Genomic DNA, 27,363 nt, shown 5'->3' on the forward strand with positions numbered 1-27,363 from the left:
AGACATGGCTATTCCAGCTAGCGGGACTGGCCTAAGGGATATTTTAATTTGATTTTAATTTGATTTTAATTTGGTTTTTAACATAATTTTAAAAAGAAACGGCAAAAAAAATCAATATTTCATTTTAATTGTATTTTAAACTTAGTATTTTGTATGGTTTGTCTGTTTTTTAACTTGCTGTAAGCCACCCTGAGTCCGCTAGGAGAAGGGCGGGGTATAAATTTAATAAAACCTAAACCTAAACCTAAAACCTTCCATCCATCTCCTTCCCTTTCCCTTCAATCTCTCCTTCCTTCCTTCCTTCCTTCCTTCCTTCCTTCCTTCCTTCCTTCCTTCCTTCCTTCCTTCCTTCCTTTCCCCTTCAATCTCCTTCCTTCTCCATCTCCTTCCCTCCCTCCCAACATTTTTGAGCAAGGAAGAGTAAGCTTCTCCAGCGAGCATTGCTATATTGTTTTTGTGATTAATCACTATGCTTTATGTTCAATTTGTAACAATGAAAATACACCCTGCATATCAGATATTTACATTACGATTCATAACAGTAGCCAAATTACAGTTATGAAGTAGCAATGAAAATAATTTTATGGTTGGGGGTCACCACAACATGAGGAAGGTTGAGAACCACTGCTCTAGGTGTTCGCTGATTCGTTGTTTGATTATCTTTTCCAGGATCTTCCCAGGTATTGAGGTCAGGCTGATAGGTCTGTAATTTCCTGGATCCATTTTTTTTCCTTTTTTGAAGATGGGAACTACATCAGCTCTTTTCCAGTCCTCCAGTAGTTCCCCAGTGCTCCAGGATCTTTGAAAAATATAGTTCAATGGTTCCGAGATCACATCTGCCAGTTCCTTGAGAACCTTGGGGTGTAATCCATCTGGTCCTGGTGATTTGAACTCGTCTAGGCTGGACAGGTGCTCACTTATCATTTTCTTGTCTATCTTAACTTGTGTTTCTATACTGTTTTTTATGGCACTATTTTTGATAGGTTGGTCTGTTTTTTCCCTTTGTGTAAAGACAGATGCAAAAAATAAGTTAAATAGTTCTGCTTTCTCCCTATTGCTTGTCACCTTCTTGCCACTTTCACCCACTAATGGACCAATCATTTCCTTCACTTTTTCTTGTTTTTTACATGTTGAAAGAAGCTTTTTTTTTTGTTATTTTTGACTTTGGTCACAAGCCTTAGTTCATTATGAGCCTTAGCTTTCCTCACTTCATTTTTGCAGGCTTGGGCTATTTGTTGATATTCTGATTTAGTTATGTGCCCCTCTTTCCATTTTCTATACTTGTCCTTTTTATCTTTCAATTTATCAGAGAGTGAACATTTTTCACATGTATGACCATTGTAGCATCACCTGGGCACCATTGTGGTTGAAAGTCAAGGATTACCTGTACAGCCAAGCCAACTTAATCTTTCACACAAGCCACACCAGTGTAAGATAAGTCACTCAGATAGACACGTCATTTCTTCCATTAACCTTATAACATAATTTTCTAAACGGGATCCAAAGATAAAAATGCCCTGAAGCAGAGAGGTGGAACTGGAAGCAGACTTGCCAAAAAAGGAAGGCAGATTGAAATCCTCTGTGTAGGATCCCACCCATGGGAACAAACTCAGAAGAACAAAAGGGATTCTGCAAGCGAAGTCCCAGCACACTCCTTTGAGAAACTGCACAGAAATGCTGGCGCTCAGCTTCATTTTCCTCCTGCTCTGCCTCCTGGTTGTCCAACTGGTGAGGCTGCAGTTTCAAAGAAGGCACTATCCACCAGGGCCGACACCTCTGCCTTTCATCGGATGCTTATGGCACCCCAAATTTCTTCAACTAAACCGGGAACTCTTGACTGAGGTATGAGTTGTCCGTCCCTTTCCTCAACTGATTGACTCGGAGCAAAGAACAAATTATTGTTAGGGGAGATGCACAGATCATTTATTGCTAAGTGACATTGTGGCTTTTGTGTGGCCAAAGAGGGGGTGGTCAAATCAATTTCTTTTTTCGTAAGAGCTACTCTTTGTGCTCACTATGTCTTCTAAGAGTAATGGGGTTGAGAATGAATGAATAAATGAATAAATGAATGAATGAATGAATAAAAGCAAATATTTTCCCCAACTTGCCTCTCCATCCCTCCGTATTTTTAAGATCTTTCAACATCTGCCTGACTTATTTCTTCATTAAATGTACATGCTGCCCCTTTCACTGTCAGTGTGACTCTGGGTGGCTCACAACAGGATAAAAGCAAGAATAGGAAAAGGTGAAAAATATTTTATAATTTTAAAGCTTAAAATCAACAAGGATGGGCTAAAACTAGGACCCAGTGCAGGCAATCCTCGACTTACCACCACAATTGACCCCAAAATTTCTGTTGCTAAGCGAGACAGTTGTTAAGCGAATTTTTGCCCCATTTTACAACCTCATTTCCATGGTTGTTAAGCGAATCGCCGCAGTTGTTAAGGTAGTCACACAGTTGTTAAGTGAATCTGGCTTCCCTCTTGACTTTGCTTGTCAGAAGGTCACAAAAGGGGAACACGTGACCCCGGGACCCTGCAACCGTCATAAATAGGAGCCAGTTTGCCAAGCATCTGAATTTTGATTATATCACGGGGATGCTGCAACGGTCGTAAGTTGTCATGGCCCCATTGGAGCCTGGTTCGGAGGAGGAGTTGGAACCAGGACGATCCAACAGAGATGGCACGTCTCCCTTGGCCTGTTTGGAGAGGCCGGAGCTGAGGACGATGCTGTCCCAGGCCCTTCAATCTTCTCCTCCTCCTCTCCCTCCTTCCAGCACTGATGATGTTACCTAGTTGGGCAATGAAATGTCTGCAAGAAAATCACCAAGCTCAGAGAGCACCAAGGACTCCACAGTCCTTTTTTTTATATATAATATATTTTAATGATTTTTTTAAAGAAAAAACATAAATCACTCAATAATTGCTGACCAATGCGTTGACTGGGTTACATTTGTAAAAAAAAATCATTAATAATTAATTTCTATAATCCATATTCCAAATATTAATTTTAGTTGATTTCCTCTTTCCCCAAAATAACCTCTTTTGCAAACATTAGATTAATAGAATTCTTATTGTTTTGATAAATAACAATTGAACATATATTTTTTCCCAATATTCCTAAAAATAATAATCATATTTGTATAATAATAATAATAATAATAATAATAATAGTAATAATAATAATAATAATAATAATACACAAAATGCCAAATCCAGTCTGAACATCTGGCTGACTGTGCGATGATCCATAATAATAATAATAGCCAACACTCCAGAAGACAGGCTTAGGATACAGGAGGATCTGGACAGACTTGAATACTGGGCACTATCTAACAAAATGAAATTCAATGGTGAAAAAAGGAAGGTTCTACATTTAGGCAAGAAAAACCAAATGTACAGGTATAGTATAGAGGGTACCTTGCTCAATAGTAGTAACTGTGAGAGGGATCTCGGAGTCCTAGTGGACAATCACTTAAATATGAGCCAGCAGTGTGCTGCAGCTGCCAAAAAAGCCAACACAGTGCTGGGCTGCATTAACAGAGGGATAGAATCAAGATCACGTGAAGTAATAATACCACTTTACAAGGCCTTGGTAAGGCCACACTTGGAATACTGCATCCAGTTTTGGTCACCACAATGTAAAAAAGATGCTGAGACTCTAGAAAGAGTACAGAGAAGAGCAACAAAGATAATTAGGGGACTGGAGGCTAAAACATATAAGGAACGGTTGCTGGAATTGGGTATGTCTAGTTTAACGAAGAGAAGGATGAGGGGGGACATGATAGCAGTGTTCCAATATCTCAGGGGCTGCCACAAAGAAGAGGGAGTCAAGCTATTCTCCAAGGTGCCTGAAGGCAGGACGAGAAGCAACGGTTGGAAACTAATCAAGGAGAGAAGCAACCTAGAACTAAGGAGAAACTTCCTGACAGTGAGAACAATTAACCAGTGGAACAACCTGCCTCCAGAAGTGGTGAATGCTCCAACACTGGAAGTTTTTAAGAAGAGACTGGACAGCCATTTGTCTGAAATGGTGTTGGGTTCCTGCCTGAGCAGGGGGTTGGACTCGATGACCTCCAAGGTCCCTTACAACTTTATTATTATTATATAACAACAACAACAACAACAACAACAACAACAACAACAACAANAATAATAATAATAATAATAATAATAATAATAATAATAATAATAATAATAAAGTTGGAAGGGACCTTGGAGGTCATCGAGTCCAACCCCCTGCTCAGGCAGGAACCCTATACTATTTCGGACAAATGGCTGTCCAGTCTCTTCTTAAAAACTTCCAGTGTTGGAGCATTCACCGCTTCTGGAGGCAGGTTGTTCCATTGGTTAATTGTTCTCACTGTCAGGAAGTTTCTCCTTAGTTCTAGGTTGCTTCTCTCCTTGATTAGTTTCCATCCGTTGCTTCTTGTCCTGCCTTCAGGCGCTATTCAATCATTCTTGTTGCCTTATCATAAATCCTGTTAACTCCTTATTTTAGTTTATTTCTCCCACCAAATTCTAGATCAGTGGTTCTCAACCTGTGGGTCGGGACCCCATTTGGGGTCGATCGACCATTTCATGGTCGCCAAGCAAGGCTGTCCGCCATTTTTTTTGTCCGCCATTTTTTTTGTCCACCATTTTTCCCCCTTTTCCGGCGGGTGCCTTACCTCCCTTGAGCTGGGCCAGCTGGTGGTCGGCCTGCTCCGTCTCTGCCGCTTGCCAGCTACGCCTCGGCTGGCGCAGGGGGCGAAACCACGCATGCGCGGCGCTCCCGGGCAGGGAAAGTCCTCGATTTACGACCGGTTGGGTAGTCCTCGATTTACGACCGGTTTAGTCCTCGACTTACGACCGGTTGGGGTCGCGGCATTAAAAAGGTTGAGAACCACTGTTCTAGATATTCTTGCTGGTAAAGATTTTCTCAAAAATTAATTACCTTTACATTTACAAATTTAACTCTATTTTTTTCCATATAAGCCATCTCACACTTTTACATTCCTTAAGAAACAGATAAAACAATGAAGAGAAAGAAAAAAGAAAAAAAAGGAAAACAAAAGTGAAGGAACATAAGAAATAACATACTATTTAAAATATATATCCCTCCTTGGCTAATATGTATTTATGACCTTAATTTCTTGTTCTTTTTAACCATAATTAAGAATATATCTAATCTTTAATCTTTAAACATTCCATTCAATACTAGTCATCTAGTCCTTTAACTCTTACTCAACACACATTTTTTTTATAATTTTCTTAGATTCAGTCACATTTCAGTATCTAAAACATTTCCTTTATTTAAATCATTTCAACTTTTTTATATTACTCATAGCAAGAAAAAGAACACAAAAGAAAAAAAGCATACTATATTGTTTAGAGAGTTCATCCCTCTTAAAACAAATGTTTTTTTAAGTATTCTCTCTAATAAGTCCCATCATCTATTTTCTTGGTTTCCATCTTAATCTTTTTTCTTTGCCCGATATCTTTCTTAATCAATGTATTTTGCTGGATCAAAGGGTTTTTCCATATGTTCATAAATGTTACTGTAGATATAAAAAGTAAGTCAGTATCTTTGTTAAGGGCATTTGCCCACTCCTTTTTATTGGGAATCTTTTCTCTTCTTTTTCCCTCCACTTCTCTTATCGCTTTTTGTCTCTCCAGTGCTGGTGTTTTTCCTAATATTTCTTTATTTTGCAGTGTTGAAAAATCTAGTATTTCTTGAAAAAAAATTTCCCACTTGGATTAGATCACACTCCTTTGTTTTGTAGAATTTCATCTTCAAGTCTCTATCCTCGAGTTTATGTTCAGTCATCTGTTTTGTCTGTTCCTTCTCTGCTGTATTTTACTGAGGATTTTTTTTTGCTATAAACTTAAACTAGAGATGAATTGACTTATATTTTCAAAGTTATTCTGAATTTCTTTGTGATTTGAGATCATTGTTGTCCGAATCAATTGCAGCCCCACGTATATCTCTTGAAGAATATTCATTTTTTTCTTGATAAGTATTTCCTATAAATCTCTGATTTTCCATGACGACCAAAAGTCCAGACTTTTTCCTTCCCCGCCTTGAGTCAGAATTGAATAAATACCTATAGTCCAAAGAATTTTTTAAAAAAGTTCTTTTTTTGTTTTGTTCTGTTCTGTTTTTGTTCCCTCAGGTTTGTAAGCCTCACTTTATCTACACAACTGTTCTTTGTTTGTTAAGGCTTTGAAGGTCACAGGCAAACCCAAATTTTACCATGACTGTCATAATCCTCATCCACCAGTAGGTGTCTTCACTTTCAGAGGAGGTTTTTTTTTGCTTCTTGGGAGTTTCTATCCTTCAGGAAAGTAGATAGGATAGAGAAAATCAATATTCTTACCCAGATTCAATCACACTGTTTACAATCAGTTAAATTAGTGCTTTTGACTTCTGTTGCTTGCAGCTGGGACTGGACTCTGAAGTTAAGCCAGCCTTTCTCCTGTTGGTTTCTGGAAGGCTTCTCCTGGACCGATCAGGTCGACCGCCGTCTCTCCTAGGTCCCTAGGACTTCCTTCCTTCATTGCCACCTCTCCAGGCTGGCTTCTGGCCCATTTAGGGTCCCCTAACAGGGACAAACTCAGCTGGAGGGCTCGGAATCCCGAATCCCTCAACTGCTTCGCTGTGTGCAGGAACCGGAAGATCAGGACCCCACAGTCCTCCTCCTCCACCACCACCACCACCACCTCTTCCTCTTCCTAGTCACCAGTCTAGGCCAAGAATCTTAAAGACAAGCATCTTAAAGACCGCCTGGGATGGTTTTTCCAACAGATGTCGAAGATCTACGGGAATATCTTCACGTTGTGGTTTGGGCCGTATCCTGTGATTATATTACAAGGTTTCCAAGCGGTGAAGGATGGTCTCACCACCCACCCTGAAGACGTGGCTGGCCGGCCTTTGCTCCCCTTATTTAAAGCAGTGGCAAATAATAAAGGTAAGAACAATCAACTTTTTTTTTCAGATGTGGGCACAGGAGACAGGACAATGTCCATTTGTTTGGTGTCACCTCCATTGTGGTTCAGCTGGTCCTCAATTTGCAACCACATTTGGGACTGGAACCTCTGTTGCTAAGCGAGGAGGTTGTTAAGTGAATTATGCCTGATTTTACTACCCTTTTGCCACAGTCATTAAGTGAATCCAGCTTCCCCCATTGGCTTTGCTTGTCAGAAGCTGGCTGGGAAAGTCGCAAATGTTCATTATGTGACCCCAGGATACTGCAAATCATCATAAATACATGCCAGGTGTCCAGCACTTGAATTTTGAATGTTATAAGTGTGAGGACTAGTCATAAGTCACCTTTTTCAGCATTGTCGCAATTTCAAACGGTAGTTAAACAAATTGTCATAAACTGAGGACTATCTCTACAGTTGCAGTGCAAAAAGTGAGTTCTCTCTAACGTCAATAAACTCTCAATTTTATCCATAAGAAAATTGCCGTTTCTTTCCCTCCCCTGGAAAATTATTGGCCTCTTTTTTTTTTTTTTTAAAGATGTTGAAATAATAATAATAATAATAATAATAATAATAATAATAATAATAATAATAATAATAATAATAATAATAATAATAAAGTTGGAAGGGACCTTGGAGGTCATCTAGTTCAACCCTCTGCTCAGGCAGGAAACCCTATACCATTTCAGACAAATGGCTGTCCAGTCTCTTCTTAAAAACTTCCAGTGTTAGAGCATTCACCACTTCTGGAGGCAGGTTGTTCCACTGGTTAATTGTTCTAACTGTCAGGAAGTTTCTCCTTAGTTCTAGGTTGCTTCTCTCCTTGATTAGTTTCCATCCGATGCTTCTTGTCCTGCCTTCAGGCGCTTTGGAAAATAGCTTGACTCCCTCTTCTTTGGGGCAGCCCCTGAGATATTGGAACACTGCTATCATGTTCCCCCCTCGTCCTTCTCTTCATTAAACCAGACATACCCAATTCCAGCAGCCTTTCCTTATATGCTTTGGCCTCCAGTCCCCTAATCATCTTTGTTGCTCTTCTCTGTACTCTTTCTAGAGTCTCAACATCTTTTTTACATTGTGGTAACCAAAACTGGATGCAGTATTCCAAGTGTGGCCTTACCAAGGCATTGTAAAGTGGTATTAATACTTCATGTGATCTTGATTCTATCCCTCTGTTAATGCAGCCCAGCACTGTGTTGGCCTTTTTGGCAGCTGCAGCACACTGCTGGCTCATATTTAAGTGATTGTCCACTAGGACTCAGAGGTCCCTCTCACAGTTACTACTATTGAGCAAGGTACCCCGTATACTATACCTGTACATTTGGTTTTTCTTGCCTAAATGTAGAACCTTACTTTTTTCACCATTGAATTTCATTTTGTTAGATAGCGCCCAGTGTTCAAGTCTGTTCAGATCCTCCTGTATCCTAAGCCTGTCTTCTGGAGTGTTGGCTATTCCTGCCAGCTTGATGTCATCTGCAAATTTGATGAGTTCCCCATCTATCCCCTCGTCCAAATCATTGATGAAGGTGTTGAAGAGCACTGGGCCCAGAACAGAGCCCTGGGGCACCCCACTACAAACTTCCTTCCATGTAGATGCGGTTCCATTGAGGACCACACGCTGAGTACGGCCGGTCAGCCAGCTACTGATCCATCTGGTGGTGATGCTGTCTAACCCACATTTTTCTATCTTATCAAGTAGTAGGTTGTGATCTACTTTATCAAATGCCTTACTGAAGTCCAAGTAAATTATGTCCACAGCATTCCTCTGATCCACTAATTTTGTCACTTGGTTAAAGAATGCATTATGATTTGTCTGGCATGATCTGTTTTTGACAAACCCGTGTTGGCTTTTAGTAATGACTTTGTTTGCCTCTAGGTGTTCGCTGATTCGTTGTTTGATTATCTTTTCCAGAATCTTCCCAGGTATTGAGGTCAGGCTGATAGGTCTGTAATTTCCTGGGTCCATTTTTTTTCCTTTTTTGAAGATGGGAACTACATCAGCTCTTTTCCAATCCTCCCGTAGTTCCCCAGTGCTCCAGGATCTTTGAAAAATATAGTTCAATGGTTCCGAGATCACATCTGCCAGTTCCTTGAGAACCCTGGGATGTAATCCATCTGGTCCTAGTGATTTGAATTCATCTAGGCTGGACAGGTGTTCACTTACCGTTTTCTTGCCTATCTTAATTTGCGTTTCTATACTGTTTTTTATGGCACTATTTTTGGTAGGTTGGTCTGTTTTTTCCCTTTGTGTAAAGACAGATGCAAAAAACGAGTTAAATAGTTCTGCTTTCTCCCTGTTGCTTGTCACCTTCTTGCCACTTTCCCCCACTAATGGACCAATCATTTCCTTCACTTTTTTCTTGTTTTTTACATGTTGAAAGAAGCTTTTTTTGTTATTTTTGATTTTGGTCGCAAGTTCATTTTGAGCCTTAGCTTTCCTCACTTCATCTTTGCAGGCTCGGGCTATTTGTTGATATTCTGACTTAGTTATGTGCCCCTCTTTCCACTTTCTATACTTGTCTTTTTTATCTTTCAATTTATCAGAGAGTTCTTTATGCAGCCATGCTGATTTCTTTTGAGAGCTGTTATTTTTCCTCTTTGTTGGTATTGTGCTGGACTGGGCTTTTATTATCTCACTTTTCAAAATTTCCCAAACTTCTTGAGTTGTTTTCCCCTTGAGGATTCTCATCCATGGAATCCTTCCCAAGCCCTCTCTAAGTTTATTGAAATTAGCTCTCTTGAAGTCCAAGACTCTAGTTTGACTGTGTTCTATTGCTTGTGCTTCCATAATATTGAATTCCAATATTGCATGATCACTTCCTCCCAAGGTTCCTGTGGCTTCAACACCTTCTATCATTTCATCTCTGTTAGTGAGAATTAGATCCAAAATGGCTAATCCCCTAGTTCCCTTCTCTACTTTTTGGGAGACAAAATTGTCTGCTAGGTTTGCAAGGAATCTGTTTGATCTTCCACTTGGTGCAGAATTTGTCTCCCAGTTGATGTCAGTTGAAGTCCCCCAATAATTAGAATAATTATTTCATAGGGATAATTCACAAAGAACAGAATGACATTAACGTTCCCTTCTTTAGTTTAGTAAGAATTTACATCCTTAAATATTGACATACCGAGCATATGTATTTTTGAGAAATTAAATAAATCTTCCAGGTGTTTGAACTTCCATGGAAGAAGATGTAGCTGCAAATTTAATGTGAAGGAAATTGATGACACCGTTGCTATGATGGAATCTGGAAAGGTTCTAGGGCCAGATGAAATAACTGCAGAGCACTACAAAAATATTAAGGCAAGAATAGATTCGCTATTATTGAAGAAATCTTGTTTAAAAATAGGACCTGCCAGCTTTATATTGTGCACTTGGTATACTAATGCTTTTGAAAGGTGAGAAGGACCCTGTGAATTGTACAAAATGTTATCTGCGGCTGACACTAAGATTTTAACAAGTGGCTTTGGTGAGAAAGTTATAGAATACAGAACCGACAATCATTCTTCCCGCTCAAGCAACAAACTTCAGATAATATTTGAGTTTTGGACAACGTATCATTCCTAAAAACACAGATCAGTAGATTTTGGCATTGCTGAATGCAGAAAAAGCTTTTGTTCTGGTACAAATTATGTTTTTGGTTCAAGTGATGAAGAAGCGTAGACTAATAAAAGTGTACACAATTTTACAAAGGAAAAATAACTTTCTTAAAATGACTGAATGGCGAAATGTTTAACCTGTTCATTTGTTTGGCTCCCATGTCTACAAGGCACTCGGTGTACAGATAACACTTGAGTAGTTACACCCCTTCATTTAGCAACTGCTTGAAGTTACAACAGCACTGAAAAAAAAAGGTTCCCACACTTACAGGTCACAAGGCACTCGGTGTACTTATAATCTTTGAGTAGATACAATCCTTCATTTAACAACTGCTTGAAGTTACAACAGCACTGAACAAGGGTTCCCACCCTTACATTGCAGCATCCCCATGGTCATAAAAGAATAGAAGAATAACAGAACCGGAAGGGACCTTGGAGGTCATCTAGTCCAACCCCCTGCTCAGGCAGGAAAACCTATAGTACCATGTCAGACAAGTGGCTGTCCAGTCTCTTCTTAAAACCCTCCAGTGTTGGAGCATTCACCGCTTCTGGAGGCAGGTTGTCCCACTCAAGAGGAGCAATCTCCAATTCGGTTAGATTTGTTTCCCAAACTCCACACCCTAGTTGTGTCTCGGAGTTGCATTCACACACAGTTTATTCAGCTGGATTAGGCTTCAGTTTGTTCCGATTTGGTTTTGGAGAATTTAAATGGCCTGTTTGGGTATCTAAAATGCTTAATTCAGTAAAGATGTTATATCAACGCATTATAAAGCAATAAAACAAAGGATTAAAAACCATATCCCCCCCTCCAATAAAGGAACAGAGCAATGGCACTCATTAGATGAATTAATTTCAGTGGGATTACAAGTTTACTTTCCATATAATTTAACAGAATAACAGAGTTAGAAGGGACCTTAGAGCTCTTCTCGTCCAGCCCCCTATACCAATTTAGAGAGATGGCTGTCCAGTCTCTTCTTAAAAGCCTCCAGTGATGCAGCACCCACAACCTCTGAAGGCAAAGCCATCCCACTGATTAATTGTTCTCACTGTCAGGAAATTTCTCCTTATTTCTAGGCTGGATCCCTCCTTGGTTTGTTTCCATCCATTGCTTCTCCTGCCTTCAGGTGCTTCCCAGAATAGGTTGCCCCCCTCTTCTTTGTGGCAGCCCCTCAAATATTGGAATGCTGCTATCATCTCACCCCTCGTCCTTCTTTTCATTAAACTAGACATACCCAATTCTTGCAACTGTTCTTTATATGTTTTAGCCTCCAGTCCCCTAATCATGTTTGCTGCTCTTCTCTGCACACTTTCCAGGAACTCAACATATTTATTTGTATCGTGGCAACCAAAACTGAATGCAATATTCCAAGGATGGTCTTACCAAGGCATTATAAAGCGGCACTAACACTTCACTTCATGGGTTTATGATAGTTGCAGTATCCCAGGGTCATATTATCATCATTTGCAATCTTCCCAGCCAGCTTGAAAAGTAAAGTCAATGGGGGACATTGTGATTCACTTAACAACTGCAGTGATTCACTTAATGACCATGCCAAAAAACAGTAGCAGTCTTATATGTTGCTTCATACTGCTTTACAGAGCTCTCTAAACCAGGGGTCCCCAACCCTCGCGATGTGGTCCAGTGCCAGGCTGTGGAAGCGGCGGGCAAGTGCGTGAATGGTGGGTGGGCATGCTTGCCCGCAAAGCTCCATTTGGCCAAAGGGCAGGCACACGGGCCTTCCTAGTGGTGGGATTCAAACATATGAACAACTGGTTTTCTGTGTGGATGCTGCTTCTGGAAGTCTATTCTGGGCCTGGGCAAGAAAGAATTAGCTTCCGGTTCTGCCGAAGTGGTGCGAACTGGCTGAATCCCACCACTGGGCCCGCCACTTGTGTAAATGGAGCTGCAAATGCACGTATAGGGTTTGTCCAAATGGGTAAAAACTTATTCTTGTTGTTAGCCTAACTGCCGCCATTTTGCTTCTATAAACTGTCCTTGCGGTAGGGACGCCATTTTATGAAGGCAGGAAGAACACTTACACAGGCCCAGAGACAAGGAAAAGAGCGGGAAAAGAATGGAATGTGATTGGCTAATGCTATGTGTACTGACATGTGTAACTCTGTGATTGGCTGTTCCTGCCTGTATAAGGAAATGCTTGACTGACCAAGGTCTGGCACTTCTGAACGCAGCTGCCAGTGTTTCAGACAGTGTTCCACCCAGCAACTTCACTTGATCAATTAAAGCACTGTTTATCTTGGAAGGCTCTGCTTGAGTCTCCTGATTTGCCCTCTTGGAACCTCACGTTCTTCGGGTAGCGGTTGACCCTCACACACGCATGCCGACTGCTTACACGGAACCATCCCCTCTTCTCCTCCTCCCCCGCCAGTCTGCCAAGCTGGAAAGATAGGGGGTCTGCTCTAAGTGGTTTTAGAGTCAGCCTATTGCCCCTCTCAACAATCTAGCCCCTCATTTTACCGACCTCGGAAGGATGGAAGGCTGAGTCAAGCTTGAGCCAGTCAGGATCGAGCTGCTGGCAGTGGGCAGAGATAGCCTGCACTGCTGCATTCTTTAACGACTGCACCAACCAGGCTCAGCTTATAAAAAAGATTTAAAAGATTGTAAAACTGGATGGGTCTTGCTTAACAACCAGCCTGCTGAACAATGGGAGTTTTGCTCCCAACTGTGATCTTAAATCAAGGATTAACTATATTGGAGGATCCTTCCCTGAGATTATATTTATTGCTATCATGCCTTAAAAAAGAAAATGACAGAAATCACTTTGGACAATATGCAAGATAACCAGAATAGAGACATGTTCAGAGAATAAATGCGAACAATTTGTATTAATCAAAAATCAACACTTGAAAATAGCAGAGTTAATGCAATAGTAGAGTTAATGCAATTGTGAAATTTGAATTAATTCGTTGCATGGATTTTGGGGGTTCCTTTTTTTACTTTATTTCTTCTCCCCCCCAGTATTTTTCTTGGTTATTTACTTCTTTGTTTCTAATGTTTTTCTGCTTTTCTTCTTGCTTTGTTCTCCTTAATTCTTTTGTCCCCTCTTTAGTTAGCTTAGTTTAGTCTTTCTGTTTCATGATAGTGTTTCTTACTAACTCCGTAGCCTATGCTGCCCACCTGGCAGAATTGGACTTCAAGTTTCAGAGGCAGCCTTACGTTCCAGATGTGATTACCCATGGCACCAGACAGACAGATAATGTTCTGAGAAGGGCATTTTCCCTTTCTGTCTGTTCTAAAGACTGGAATAAGGCCAATCATCTGTCATTCTGTGGTTCTCTGTCATCAGGGATTGTGCTTTCCACTGGTCGAACCTGGAAGCACCAAAGGCGATTTTCAATGGCGACTCTGAAGGTCCTCGGCATGGGGAAGAGCACTCTGCAGTATCAGATCGAAGAGGAAGCAGAGAATTTGGTGGAAGAGTTCAGGAAAAGTGAAGGTACAACGAAGACGAGCGGGTTTATTTTATTTTTTTGTCAGAAACCTGCATTGTTTTAGTTTGTTTTAATTTTCCAAAATGTAAAAGCTAAGACAAATAGGACGGTCTGAAGTCATTTCTCCAGTGTCTGCAAGGGAAGGCAAAGTGTCAAAAAAGATCAAGATGGTGGCTTACACCATCAAGGCTTTGATCCTTTTTTCATGTTTTGAGCAAGGAAATGTAAGACGTATAGGCATCTGGTCCATTATATAGTTAGCTTAGGAATTAAGCACTGTGTTAGAGCATTTAGCATTTAAAGGGTTAAAACGCTGTTTCCTTAAGAAATGGCTTCTGGAAATGTAATCTAGTTGTTAGTCAGTCCTATATCTTATCTAGTCAGTGGGAGGAGCCTCAAAGTTTATTGCAAGACTTCCTGGCTATGTGCCAGGGTTTTATTATCTCTCTGCATGAATCCTAGCTACGATGCTAGGCTAGGAGCTCTGTAGCAGCATGTAACATTTACATAGGATGGGGAAATCCATTATTCCTTTACCTATGCGATGGATCCAGATTACAACCTGCATTCCGGAGGAACCTCTGCTGTAACTGTGAGTTATTGACTTGAGGATACCTGTGAATAAAAGTAATTTGCATTATCTGTCCATTGAGTTCATTCTGCCTGTTTCACGTGGATTCCAGCAACCCTCTCTGCATGGGACAGGACAGGGCCAATAAGTAAATAAATAGAGAGAGAGGATAAATGATAGCTATCTAGCTATCTAGCTATCTAGCTATCTAGCTATCTAGCTATCTAGCTATCTAGCTATCTAGCTATCTAGCTATCTAGCTATCTATCTAGATAGATAGATAGATAGATAGATAGATAGATAGATAGATAGATAGATAGATAGATAGATAGATAGATAGATAGATAGATAGATAGATAGATAGATAGATAGATAGGATAGGATAGGATAGGATAGGATAGGATAGGATATAGACAGACAGACAGACAGACAGACAGACAGATACAGATAGATACATAATAGATTGGATAGACATAGATAATAGAAAAGATAGAGATAGATAGATAGATAGATAGATAGATAGATAGATAGATATAGAGATAGATAGATAATAAATAGATAGATAGATAGATAGATAGATAGATAGATAGATAGATAGATAGATAGATAGATAGATAGATAGGATAGAGACAGACAGACAGACAGATACAGATAGATACATAATAGATTGGATAGACATAGATAATAGAAAAGATAGAGATAGATAGATAGATAGATAGATAGATAGATAGATAGATAGATAGATAGATAGATAGATAGATAGATAGATAGATAGATAGATAGATAGACAGATAGATTTAGAAAGATAGGTACAGATAGTTAATAGATAAGATAGATGATAGATAGATTGATAGATATATAGAAAGATAGATAGATAAATAGGATAGAGTTAGATAGATAGATGATAGATAGATGATACATACATGATATAGATAGATAGACAGACAGGCAGGCAGGCAGGCAGGCAGGCAGGCAGGCAGGCAGGCAGACAGGCAGACAGATAGATGTCACCCCTCATCTTTCTCCTTGTGCCCTGTGCAATCTTTGCAAGAGACATGCCAGTCACCAAATTCCTCTTTCCCTTTGCAGGAAAACCCATGAATCCTTATTTGGCCCTGAACCTCGCAGTTTGCAACGTGATTTGTGTACTCGTGTTTGGATATCGTTTCTCCATAGAAGACGAGACTTTTCATCAGCTGCTGGAAGCCGTGGAGAAAATTTTCGGTGTTGCTAACAGTCTCACGGGTAATGTGAGTGATCCCTTCTTTCCTTATATATATATATATATATATATATATATATATATATATATATATATATGTTGACTGGGTCCATTGGTAATTCAGTGGTACATATTAACTTTTTCAGTCTAGTTCCAATACTACACCATCCAGTGCTTCCTTGATCCTCTCTTCTTCCAGTGGTATGCATTTTTCCACACTGGGCAAATACAATTCTTGTTAAAATTAATACATATACAATTAAATGTAGACATCTTCATTACATTTTTCTGGTATTATACATAATATCGATAGTGTCAGTTTATAATATCTTGTCTAGCTAGAACGTATCTCAATTGCATTTGCACTTAAAATCCATTTATTCAATCAATATCCAGTTTTTCCCACTTTTTAAAAATTTAATTTCCCATCAATGTTCAAAATATCTCTAGGGCTTATAATTTTCTCATAATAAATTATATTTGGGTAACCAAAAGCTTCCCTTATTCAAACACTTTTAGAATTTTCATACTTCCCATCTCATAACAAAGTACGATATTCTAGTTACAAATTCTATCCTTTTAATTATAATAATACTTTTATTTCTAACAGTTATCTTTTTTCTTAACCATATTCAAACATCTGTTTAAAAGTATAATATCCCATCTAATACAAAACCTCTATTTTCTTCAGTCTTACTCTAGCTTTCTTCCTTTGCCAAATAACTTTCCAAGTCAGTGCATTTGAATCATCAAGTAATTCTTCCCCTGTTTTTGTATATATTGTTTGGAATGAGGAAGAGAATTTGATTGCAGTATTTTTGGAAGAACGCTCAACCCATTTATATTCATTAAACAGCCTCCATCCTTCTCCTTCAGTTTTTCTTTTCATTTCTTGTTTGTCAATATTCAGCATTTCTCCTAACAGCTTTATCATCTGTTCGATCAGCTCTTCTTCCTTATCCTCAAATGTGTTCTGAGATCTTGACAAGTAAGATATAATTTCCATTTCCTGTGTTATCACTGCATCTTCTATTTTTTCATTGGTCTGTATTTGTCTATTAATTCTTTCCTTTAGGTCTTCCATCTTTGGATCCATTTCTTCTAATTTTCCTTCCATTTTCTGGGTTACTAGTTCCTTCTTTGTAGTTATTGTCTGAATTTGTAAGTTTAGGTAAGAAAATTGTTCTTTTATCTCATTTGTATTATTTTTAGTCTCATCATGAAATAAAACAATTGCCTCTTGGATTGATTTTAATATAGAAAGTATTTCTTTCTGAGATTCATTAACATTTTCTTGTTGTTATATCAAGCTGGGGACTTCAGAGACAAGTGTTAAAAATGTTTTTTTTACCATTTAAGGCTAAGTATGGAGCACCCATTTTGTTCTTATATGTAGTCGTTATAGTCCAATAAGGTCACCAATATAGATAAGCAGCCCAAGAGGTTTTTTTTTTTCTTTTCCCAGCTGCAGTCTGCAAAAGTGAAAGTTTCCAGGAACAACAAAGAGTCTTATCTAAGTCAGGGCTTCAAGCCAAGTTTCCTTTAAGCATAATAAATTGTAGTGCCATGATTTCGCCACTAGATGTCATTGACATCGTCTTCCAGCTTTCCAAATCCAAGCCTATTTTACAGACTTTCAAATATCTTTTTTTTTTAAATAAAGTCTCAAAGATACTTTTAGTCCCCAAATTTCAAAACTATATATCTGTATTAATTCCAAATTGATCTTATAGTTTTCTCTATTTTCCCCCAAAGCAATTAATTTGCCGCTTTTCTTTTCCTGAGGGAGCGGGGCAAAAACTTCCTTTCCCTCTCTCAACGGGGAGGATTCTTTGCTTTGGGCATTTTTTCCCCCAGGAAAGTAGTATCAAGGTCATAAAAAGAGGATAAGGTCTCACCCAGTTCCATCCACATTGCTCAAAAATTGCTAGTTAGTGCTTATCTTCAGTTGCCAGCAGCTTGTGACTGGCCACACGAATGTAGCCATTCTTTCCTCCGCCAGTTTGGAGGCTTCCTCAGATCCAGTGGAAGGGCTGCCATCCTCTCCACAATCGACGAGGGTCCCCTCCTTCTTCATCGCCTCTCCAGGGCAACTTTTGGCCCTTTTTAAGGTCCCCAGCAGGGTGGAATCGAATGTGGAAGACGGGACTCCAACCCTCGGTCCATCATACCGCGATGCCTAACTGGAAGTTCCTTCTTTCCTTTTTCTAAAGACAACCAAAATATTATGGTCACTGAACAGGCCTAGAATGGGGAGTGTCAAAAACCTGCAGTGGGTACTAAAGGCTAGCCGGAAAGGAGGCCTATCCACAGGAAGAGGAGTCCAAAAATCAAAATGGCAGCCACGATTGTGCAATCGAGGCCCCGCCCCCATTTTTTGTGGGTCATATATGTAGCACAGATGTGAAAGGGACAGATCTTTGATTGAATTGTGGTGGCAGCCATCTTTTTGACTGTATTCTTGTTGAGTGAGATTGGTTGGGTTTCCCAAGTATTGATAGTCCTTGAGTTACGACCATAATGGATCTGGCCCATCATGGTCGTAACTTGTGATGGTCATAAAATGGGTCAGTCACACAATTTTACACTATTTTTTGTGGCAATTATTAACCAATTCCACTGTCATTAAAGCAAATGCCAGCAACATTAAGCAAAGCAATGGTTCAATTTGGACACGATTTTGCCCCCCCCCCAAATTGAAGTAAATGCTGGCTTTTACATCGTAAAACACGCCATGTGGGATACTGATGTGGCGTAATTGCTGAACTCCCAAAGTGTGATTACATGTCTGGTGTGGTGTGGTGTAAAGGATAATCATCAGAACTTGAATCCGGATAATAAAGTACTCCCCCCCCAGGTAGGTCTGACAAAACATTGGGACTTGCTAAGTGACTGATTGTAAGTTGAGGACTACCTGCATTTATGTCCTTTTTGGATTCCTTTTAGCTAATAATGCATCCTGATGTACAAAACTCCTGCTTACGGTATTTTGAAAACCCTTATCTCTCAGGTTTTGCACAAATAATCCAAAAAGTCACAGCAGTTTATCTTTGGAGATTCTCAGTCATCCAGGTGACGGTTGTCCCAAAAATATTTTTTCAAAAGGCAACTAGACTTTGTTTTTCCTTGAAGATGTTTCACTTGTCATCCAAGAAGCTTCCTCAGTTCTGACTGAATAGTGGAGAATGGAAGGATTTATATTTTTGGAGTCATCTGGCCGTTAGTATTCTCTCTGAGAGCCATTAAAGTGGCCTCAATGATCCTCAGGAAGAGAGTACTAAAGACTAGATGACTGCAAAGAATATACATCCTTCCATTCTCCACCATTCGGTCAGGAGTGAAGAAGCTTCTTGGATGACAAGTGAAATGTCTTCAAGGAAAAACAAAGAGTCCAGTTGCCTTTTGAAAAAGCACCTTTCAAAGACAAGGACAGACAGATTATTAAGATGAACAATCCCTGATAATGATACTGTCCGATGTTCCCCTCTAAGGAAAAACATATTCTCGGACTTTAATTTAAAGAACAGTTACATCAATTTGAGACTCTAGACTTAATGTTCTTATGTCTTCCTGCTTTATAGTTTTATTTAACAAGGGACCTGGAATTCTGCCTCAGTACTGTATTCTACTATAGTAAAAGATAAAAATGCCTGGACATTCTCAGAAACCTTGAAAAGGAGAATACAATGCTGATATATTGCAAATACAACAGAAAAACGAAAAGACAAAAGCAATAAAAATAAGTAAAAAAATTAAAGAAAAATTATAAAAATAAGAAAATAATCACTCACTGACACACAGATTTTCTCTTACGCCTCTTCCTCCAAAGATGTTCAAAACAACCAGAATTTAATTCATCCTGGAGTAAAGGAAGCAGTGTAGAATGCTCTCGTCACATCAAAGTCTTGATCATTTCTACCAAGATTCGTCTCCAGGATTTTGCTCTCAAATCAGTTCCTTTTCCCTCTGTTTAATCCTTATTTCTTTATTATATTGACCAGCCATCTCAGGTGATTTTTCTTCTCTTCTGCCAGATGTACAATATACTTCCCTGGATTATGGAGTGTGTTCCAGGACCTCACAAGAGGGCATTATCCTTGCGTGACTTTGTTTGGTCATTCATAAGAGAGGAGATCAAGAAGCACCAAGAAGCAGACCATGGAGAAAAAGGCCAAGACTTCATTCATTTTTACCTGGCTCAAATAGAGAAAGTAAGTGGGTGCTCTTTTTGTGTGTGACTGTTAGATACCTTATCGTATAAAGGCTTCCCAACCTTGGCAGCTTCAAGACGGGTGGACTTCAACTCCCAAAATTCCCCAGCCAGCAAGCTGTATAGTAGCCTTGAGTATTGTCTTCTCTCGGGATTGTGACAATGCAGCATCGGAGAGGATGCCAGGGCTCTGAGACCCACAGGAGCAAATGCCTGCCTTTCTTGGCCCTGCCTTCCCTCAAGGGAGAAGGCTGCAGCTGTTGAAATTGGCAATGTCAGAAAGTCTGTTTATATATAGCACTGCAGAGCAAACAAAGAGTACAGTCACCATGTGCTTTACTGCTCAGCTGTTTTAAACTCTAACAGGAAATAGGAAACTCTCCCCAGAATAAACAGAACCATAGACATTATAACCATAGATACAAACTAAACACTGCCATCTACTGGCTGAACGATTCTGTAGTTGTTGCGATACAAAATGCATTCTAACATGTATTCCATCAGGCAAGGACTAGAAGGAAGTGATGGCCTTCAAGGTTTCTCAGGTATTCTTTTCTCCGTTTTTGTTCTGCAGACAAAAAAACAACCCAAATCGCCCTATGACGAAAAGAACCTGGTTCAGAACATTTTTGATCTCTTCGTGGGGGGAACAGAAACATCGGGCACCACCCTCTACTGGGGATTGTTGTATATGGTGCTTTATCCTGACATTCACGGTGAGAGAAGAATCACAAGTTGGACGAGATAGAAGGGACCTTTATAGCCCAACTATACTCAATGCCTGAAGCTGCTTGGAGCATCTTCATTAGTAATTGTCAATTATTATTGGAAGAATTCTTTAGTTATCGGTAGTCCTCAACTTACAATCATAATGCAGGCTGCTCATTACGGTCTACGACATTTGCTAAGCGGGCCACCTCCCTTAATGACCCCAACCCCTGCTCTCCCCATTGCAGTTGTTTTTATTTATTTATTTATTTTTTATTTTATTTTATTCAAATACAAATAATGCAAAAATAATACATATGTCTAAATTAAAAAAATATAAAAATACAAATATTACAGTGCACCCCCTCCGAGATCATTTTTATTAGCTATATTTTTTCTCATATAACAACTAACAATATACAATATATTTCAACTGTGCCCTTATCCCCTCCAAAACAGCCTATATTCCTGAGTAGGTTTATTCCCTTTGCCTTCCATCAACACTGTTTTTATAAAATTCTCCCATATTTCATTATAATTATTTACTTTAATCGTCCCTTTTTTACATTTAATTTCTGTTGTTAATTTATCCTTTATTGCCATATTCCATATTTCATTATACCACTCATTTCTTTGAATAACCCAATTCCGTCTCCAATATTTAGCCATCACTAATCTAGCTGCCATTATCAAATTTACAATCAATTCCTTTTTTGCTTCATTTATATCTTGTTTTTCCACCAGTAACAGTAATGCAATCCTGGGAGACATATCTAAATTTACCTTCAAAAGATCTCTAATTTCCCTAAATACCATGTCCCATATCTTTTGTGCGCTATCACAATCCCACCACATATGTTTATAGGTTCCAATCTCTTTCTCACACCTCCAACAAATATTTGTATATTTAACATCTATTTGATTTAATTTACGTGGTGTTAGGTATCACCTCCATATCACTTTATATCCATTTTCCTTAACTCTATCTGACATATTCTTATATACTCATCTGTTTCAAATATTTTTCTAATCTTTATCATTTATTTCTCCTAAATCTGTTTCCCAGATTAATTTTAAACCTTTTGTCTGATCTTCTAGTTCAGTTAATATTCTATATATTTTCCCAATTCTTCCTTTACCTATATATTCTTCCTTTACCTCATTTTCTTTTACAACCATTTCAAGTTTTGTTAACTGCCTATCTTTCACCTCAAATTTTTCTTCCATTTTTATCCATTTCTCTAATTGTATTAAATTCAACCAATTTAATTTAATATCTGATAAAACATTCTTTTATGTTCTTTATCTTGTTCTTCCAGTCTTCCCATTTATATATCTGATTTTTTAAAAAAAATACTAATCCATTCTTTCAATTCGATCTTAGGGAATTTCTCCATTTCCAACCCCGGTGTTAAAGGAGAAATTCCTGGCATTAACTGATATCTCCATTTATTCCATAGTTCTATCAATTTTTTAAAAAAGGGATTTTTGCGGTCGTTAAATGACCATGTGGGTTATTAAGTGGAGCATGGGGTGCCTCAGAAATGGCGGACTCGGTCCTGTGATCGGTCATAAGGGCAGGTGGTTTGCCAAGCACCTGAATTTTCTTCACAAGATCCCAGGAGCACTGCAGTGAGTAACTTCAGGAAAAGGTCATAAGCCTCTTCATTTAGTGCCATCGTAATTTTAAATCGTTGCTGTCATAAGTAATGGTTATAAGTCAAGGGCTACCTGTAATCAAGATGTCAAGATGTTTTTTTCCCTCTCAAAGTATGAGATGGTCCAAGTAGGGCTTGACTTTGTCTGTTCAGGCCACTGGTATGATAAGAACATATAAACCACAGAGGGTGAATGGAGTGTTGGGGGAAGACTACCAGTTTACTTTTGAGTAAACCCAGCAGATGTTCAGGGTGTGCCAAGCATGCCCAAGATAGCCTCCGTTTACATCCTAGACCAACGGCAGTGTATATTTTGATTAACACTTGCTCATCTCTCCTGGATACCCAAAGCCCACTGCTTACTTGTACCTTTTAATCTAATATTGTCTAAGCTTCATTCAGTCTAAATTATCTTATGCAATATTGCAGATGTGCATGCTTCAGAATTTGCTTAGAAGTGGGTTGAAACCTAAGAGCATGTAAGCAAAGTCAATCTCAGCTATTTCTTACAACAGATGAACCTATTTCTTAAAAGTATGGTGCTAGGAGTACTCCCTGTGTTGCCCATACTGGTTTACCGTCCTGTGTATTCTCACACAAGCCTACCCAGCCTTCCCACCGACTGCCTAGGCAGTGTATACTGGCCACCCCAGAACACTTACCTAGGTCCGTGCACGGAGTTGCCCAGTTCCCGGAAGCCAGCAACACACACACCGGTTCAATTCTTATCTCTGTCCAACATCANAATCCTATAGCTCAGTGTGGAAATCCTATAGCCTACGTGCAGAACTCTTACAAGGTACGTGTACATGTAGAAATTGTGTAGAAATCTTGCAGTCTACGTGTAGAAATATTGTGTAGAAATCTTACTGTCTACGTGTAGAAATTTTACAGAGTACGTGTCACTTAACTTTACTTTTTATTCTAAAATTTTATTCCTAACACCAAGGATGCCCCTTCTGCTTGGCCCAGTTGGATGGGTAGAAGCATTTGAAAAAAGGCGATTCCCTCAGGGGTGTCCAACCTTGGCAACTTTAAGACTTGTGGACTTCAACTCCCAGAATTCCTCAGCCAGTATGGCTGGTGGGGGAATTCTGGGAGTTCAAGTCCATTAAACTTCAAATTGCCACAGTTGGACACCCCTGGGAACTTTAGACTTGTAGGCCTCAACTCCCAGAATTCCTCAGCCCACAAGGCTGGCGGGAGAAATCTGGGAGTTGAAGTCCACAAGTCTTAAAGATGCCAAGGTTGGACACCCCTGGTCTAGATAACTCCCTCCTCCTAGGCTGAGATTCTGCCATTAATAGACCACGGACAGCTGAGGCCACACCTGGAGTTCACTCCTAACTCTAGTTGATGTGCAAAATCTTTGTTTCTCCCCAGCCAAAGTTCAAAAGGAAATCGATAGCGTTTTACCAACAGGCCAGTCGATCTGTTACGAGGATCGCAAGAATCTTCCGTACACAAATGCGGTGGTGCACGAAATCCAGCGCTTTAGCAACATCATCGCGATCGGAGTGCCCAGATACTGCATAAGAGATACGATGATCCAGAAGTTTCTCTTTAGAAAGGTAAATGAATTCCTGTGTTCTGGAGCCTTCTTTTCTTCTCCTCACCATATTGCTAGAGGAAGCACATGCAATACAGGGAGTCGTCGGTTAACAACGGGAATTGGACTAAGAACTCTGTTGTTAAGTGCGATGTCATGTGACTGCATCAACTTACGACGGCGGTTCGGGCAGTTCCTGTTAGGGCTCTTTAGGCAAATTCTATTTTATTCTTTTATTCTTTTTTAATGCTGAAGCGCAAACATTTTAAAGACACAAAGTCCTTTCCTTCAGGATAATTTTTTTTTCAACTGCCCAGCCTTAACCTATTTGTATTTTTTTTTAGAAGAGTGATCTTTAAAGCCATGAATTGAAATTTGTCACTTCGGCCTCTGTTGGCAGCAGATATAATCATTTTTTTCCCTTCCCTCAGGGTGAAAGGCAAAACTTAATTGCTCCTCTTCTTTTCCACAGGGCACCACCTTTTTCCCAAACATGGCTTCTGCCTTGTATGATGCCAACGAGTGGGAGACACCCCTCGCCTTCAACCCGAACCATTTCCTCGACAAGGAAGGCAATTTCACCTGTCGAGAAGCTTTCATCCCATTTTCTCTAGGTGCTCGTTCAGCTTGTTAAAATTCCATCGAATCTTTAATGATATGCATTGACTGCTCCTGTTTTGCCCCTCAAACAATCATAAGTATGAAAACCCATCATAAGTCACTTTTTTTCAATGCTGTTGTAACTTTGAATGGCCACTGAACAAATATTTGTAAGTTCAGGACTACCTGTATTCCCCTTACCAGGAAGGGATACGGACAACAGTGTCCAAGGGAATCCAGGTCAATCACATTGTAAACTCTAATCCAGGGGTGAGGGACGATGGCCCTTTTATGACTTGTGGACTTCAACTCCCAGAATTCCTCAGCCAGCCGTGATGGACTTCAACTTCCAGAATTCCTAAGATGGTCATGCTGGCTCAGGAATTCTGGGAGTTGAAGTCCACAGGTTGTAAAGGGGCCATAATTGCCCAATCCTTTTATCACCTGTGGACCTCAACACCCAGAATTCTTAAGACAGCTATACTGGCTCAGGAATTCTGGGAGTTGAAGTCCACAGTCATAAAGGGGCCCATGGTTCCCCACCTCTGCCCTAATCACTCCCTGCCAGCACTGATTTGTTGTTTTCCTCTCCTTTCCTAGGTCATCGAGCATGTTTGGGAGAAAATTTGGCAAAAACAGAGATCTTCCTTTTCTTTACCAACCTTGTGCAAACGTTCAATTTCCACTTGGCCGACGGATCAAAAGATATAAAGCTTGACCCGATCTGGGGAGGCACTCTGCATCCTCATTCCTTTGAGATCTGTGCAATTCCTCGCTAGTCCACTATGCCAGGTCTGAATAGCAGCTGTGGATACTGGGACTGGGAATCCAAGTAGCTGGCTTTGTCTCTTCCAACTTTTGTCTGAAAAAAAGCACGTTTCCAGCCCTTGTTGCGAAAGAAAAATGTATACAACCTAGTCTCATTCTGCAACATGGGCTTTTGAATACTGACAAGCCAGCAACATCAGCCCTGGGCTGTTCTCTATGTTCTTGTCATTTATCTAGTTCTACTTGCTCCCTTTTAACTCAGCCCCTAATCTGACCTCTTTTAAAATAAAATTTTAATTAATTGCAAAAAGCAAGAGAAACAAGAAAAAAAAGCACTTGAGCGTTCACCACTCTTTGAATAATCCTTTTTTAAAATAAAAACATATTTTCATAACATGTTGACATTAGTTCAGCCTCCTTGACGGTGGAAGAGAAAGAGGAAACTTAGAGATGTACAAGGGCAACTCGGAAATAAACCTCCGTTTGGTTATCAACGACACTCACAGATACAGAACTTTTATTATACACATTAGAAAACTAGAAGATTACATTACTTTTCGACATAATCGCCATTCAAATTGAGGCACTTGTCATAACGTCTTACAAGATTTGAAATTCCTTAGTAGTAGTCGCTCAGCGCCAAATCTGGGCAATGGGGGGTGATCAGAAACATCCCAATGGAACGGCTTCAAAAGTTCTTGGGTGCGTCTAGCGATGTGCAGGGGAGCATTGTATCGTGACCCAACGCCACACTGGAAGTGGTGCCATAGAAAATCCCGCCAAATGTGAAAATGCCAAAGGAGTACTGCCAGTGAAGTTCATGGAGCGTGGTTTGACCATCAATTCAGAAGTCTTCTCTCAGACCCCTCCAATGTATTTCCCTTCCTATTATTGCTTTGCCTGTGTATTCCTTTTTGGGGTCTGCCATTCTGGTGGGAGGGGGACTGCTTGCTTGGGGAAGTATTTGCCTGGCTCTTTGAAATGTCCTCCCTTCGTGAAAAAGGAATGTGACCCGAAAACATCTGCCTTATCTCCAGACAATGGACCCTGGGATCGTTGGGAAATGAAACCGAGAGAGACCTTGAGACGGGCGCTAAATCACTAGGTTCCCAAAACAACCCAGTGCCTATGGATTGGCTGGATTTGAAATGGACGGTTGGACACTGGGGTGGGGGGGTGGAGACCTGAATGTAATCATTTGCCCAGGAAATCATCAGACCTTGCTTTTCTCTACTGCTATCACTAACTCAATAAAAGTTCCTTTTGAAACAATGCCTGTTTCAAGAGTTCTGCTTTCTTGGGAGACCTAGCTGAGGCAGGTCCTTACATCTACTGTGAAATGTTACGAAAACTCAGAGGAGCCATCCATAACAAGCGTTGGGGCATGCTGACTTCCAGTGTGGTGTTGGTTCGCAATAATGCTCGCCCGCACATCGTTAGACACACCCAAGAACTTTTGAGGCAGTTCCATTAGGATGTGTTTGATTCCCCCCCCCAGACCATATTTGACGCCAAGTGACTACTAAGGAATTTCAAATCATGCCTGGGTAGCATTCGGCTCTCTCCTCCTTCATGGAGTCAAGGGCTATCTTCATCATGCCGATTGCCTGTTCCAGCAACCGGTTAGAATGCCCTGCGTGATCCTCCTCGTCCTCGCTGAGATGGAGGGACCTTTCCATTTCCTCCTTCCAGCCTGGTAGATGACCGCCCCATCTGAACATCACCTTCCTGGCCTTCTTCTCCCAGTCATCCTTCTTCCCAACGCCCATCGACCACCTACTGTAGGCTTGTGGTGGCATTCTGTCACCACCTCCTCTTCCAAAGAGCTTTAGGATCTGGAACTGGAGTGTTTGCAGGGGGTCTGCTCAGCGGGAGGTTTCCCCCCCCTATAGCAGGTTCCTCTCTCTCTATTCCATTGTCTGACATGACTTCCCAAGTCCCACAGTAAGGGCTTTCTTCTGAGCTGACTATTACTGCAGATCCTGTCTAATGTCAGGGCCCACTTCAAAACCTCATCCTAAGAAAGCAGAACTCGTGGAAGCAGTTTCTTCCAAAAGGAACTTTT

General features: G+C 40.1%; 1 protein-coding gene across 1 annotated transcript; it reads left to right on the top strand.

Annotated features, from left to right (window-relative positions):
• The first annotated feature begins 1,674 nt into the window (after positions 1-1,674).
• LOC107302586 (cytochrome P450 2C8-like) lies at positions 1,675-25,309 on the top strand. The gene is made up of 9 exons (XM_015831704.2): positions 1,675-1,842; positions 6,787-6,949; positions 13,868-14,017; positions 15,673-15,833; positions 19,840-20,016; positions 20,590-20,731; positions 23,765-23,952; positions 24,403-24,544; positions 25,131-25,309. The coding sequence occupies exons 1-9, from the start codon at positions 1,675-1,677 to the stop codon at positions 25,307-25,309; spliced, it is 1,470 nt and encodes a 489-aa protein (XP_015687190.2).
• Positions 25,310-27,363: the final 2,054 nt, after the last annotated feature.

Source organism: Protobothrops mucrosquamatus, unplaced genomic scaffold (assembly GCF_001527695.2).
Source record: "Protobothrops mucrosquamatus isolate PMUCROS unplaced genomic scaffold, P.Mucros_1.0 scaffold_276, whole genome shotgun sequence".
Classification (NCBI taxonomy): Eukaryota; Metazoa; Chordata; class Lepidosauria; order Squamata; family Viperidae; genus Protobothrops; species Protobothrops mucrosquamatus.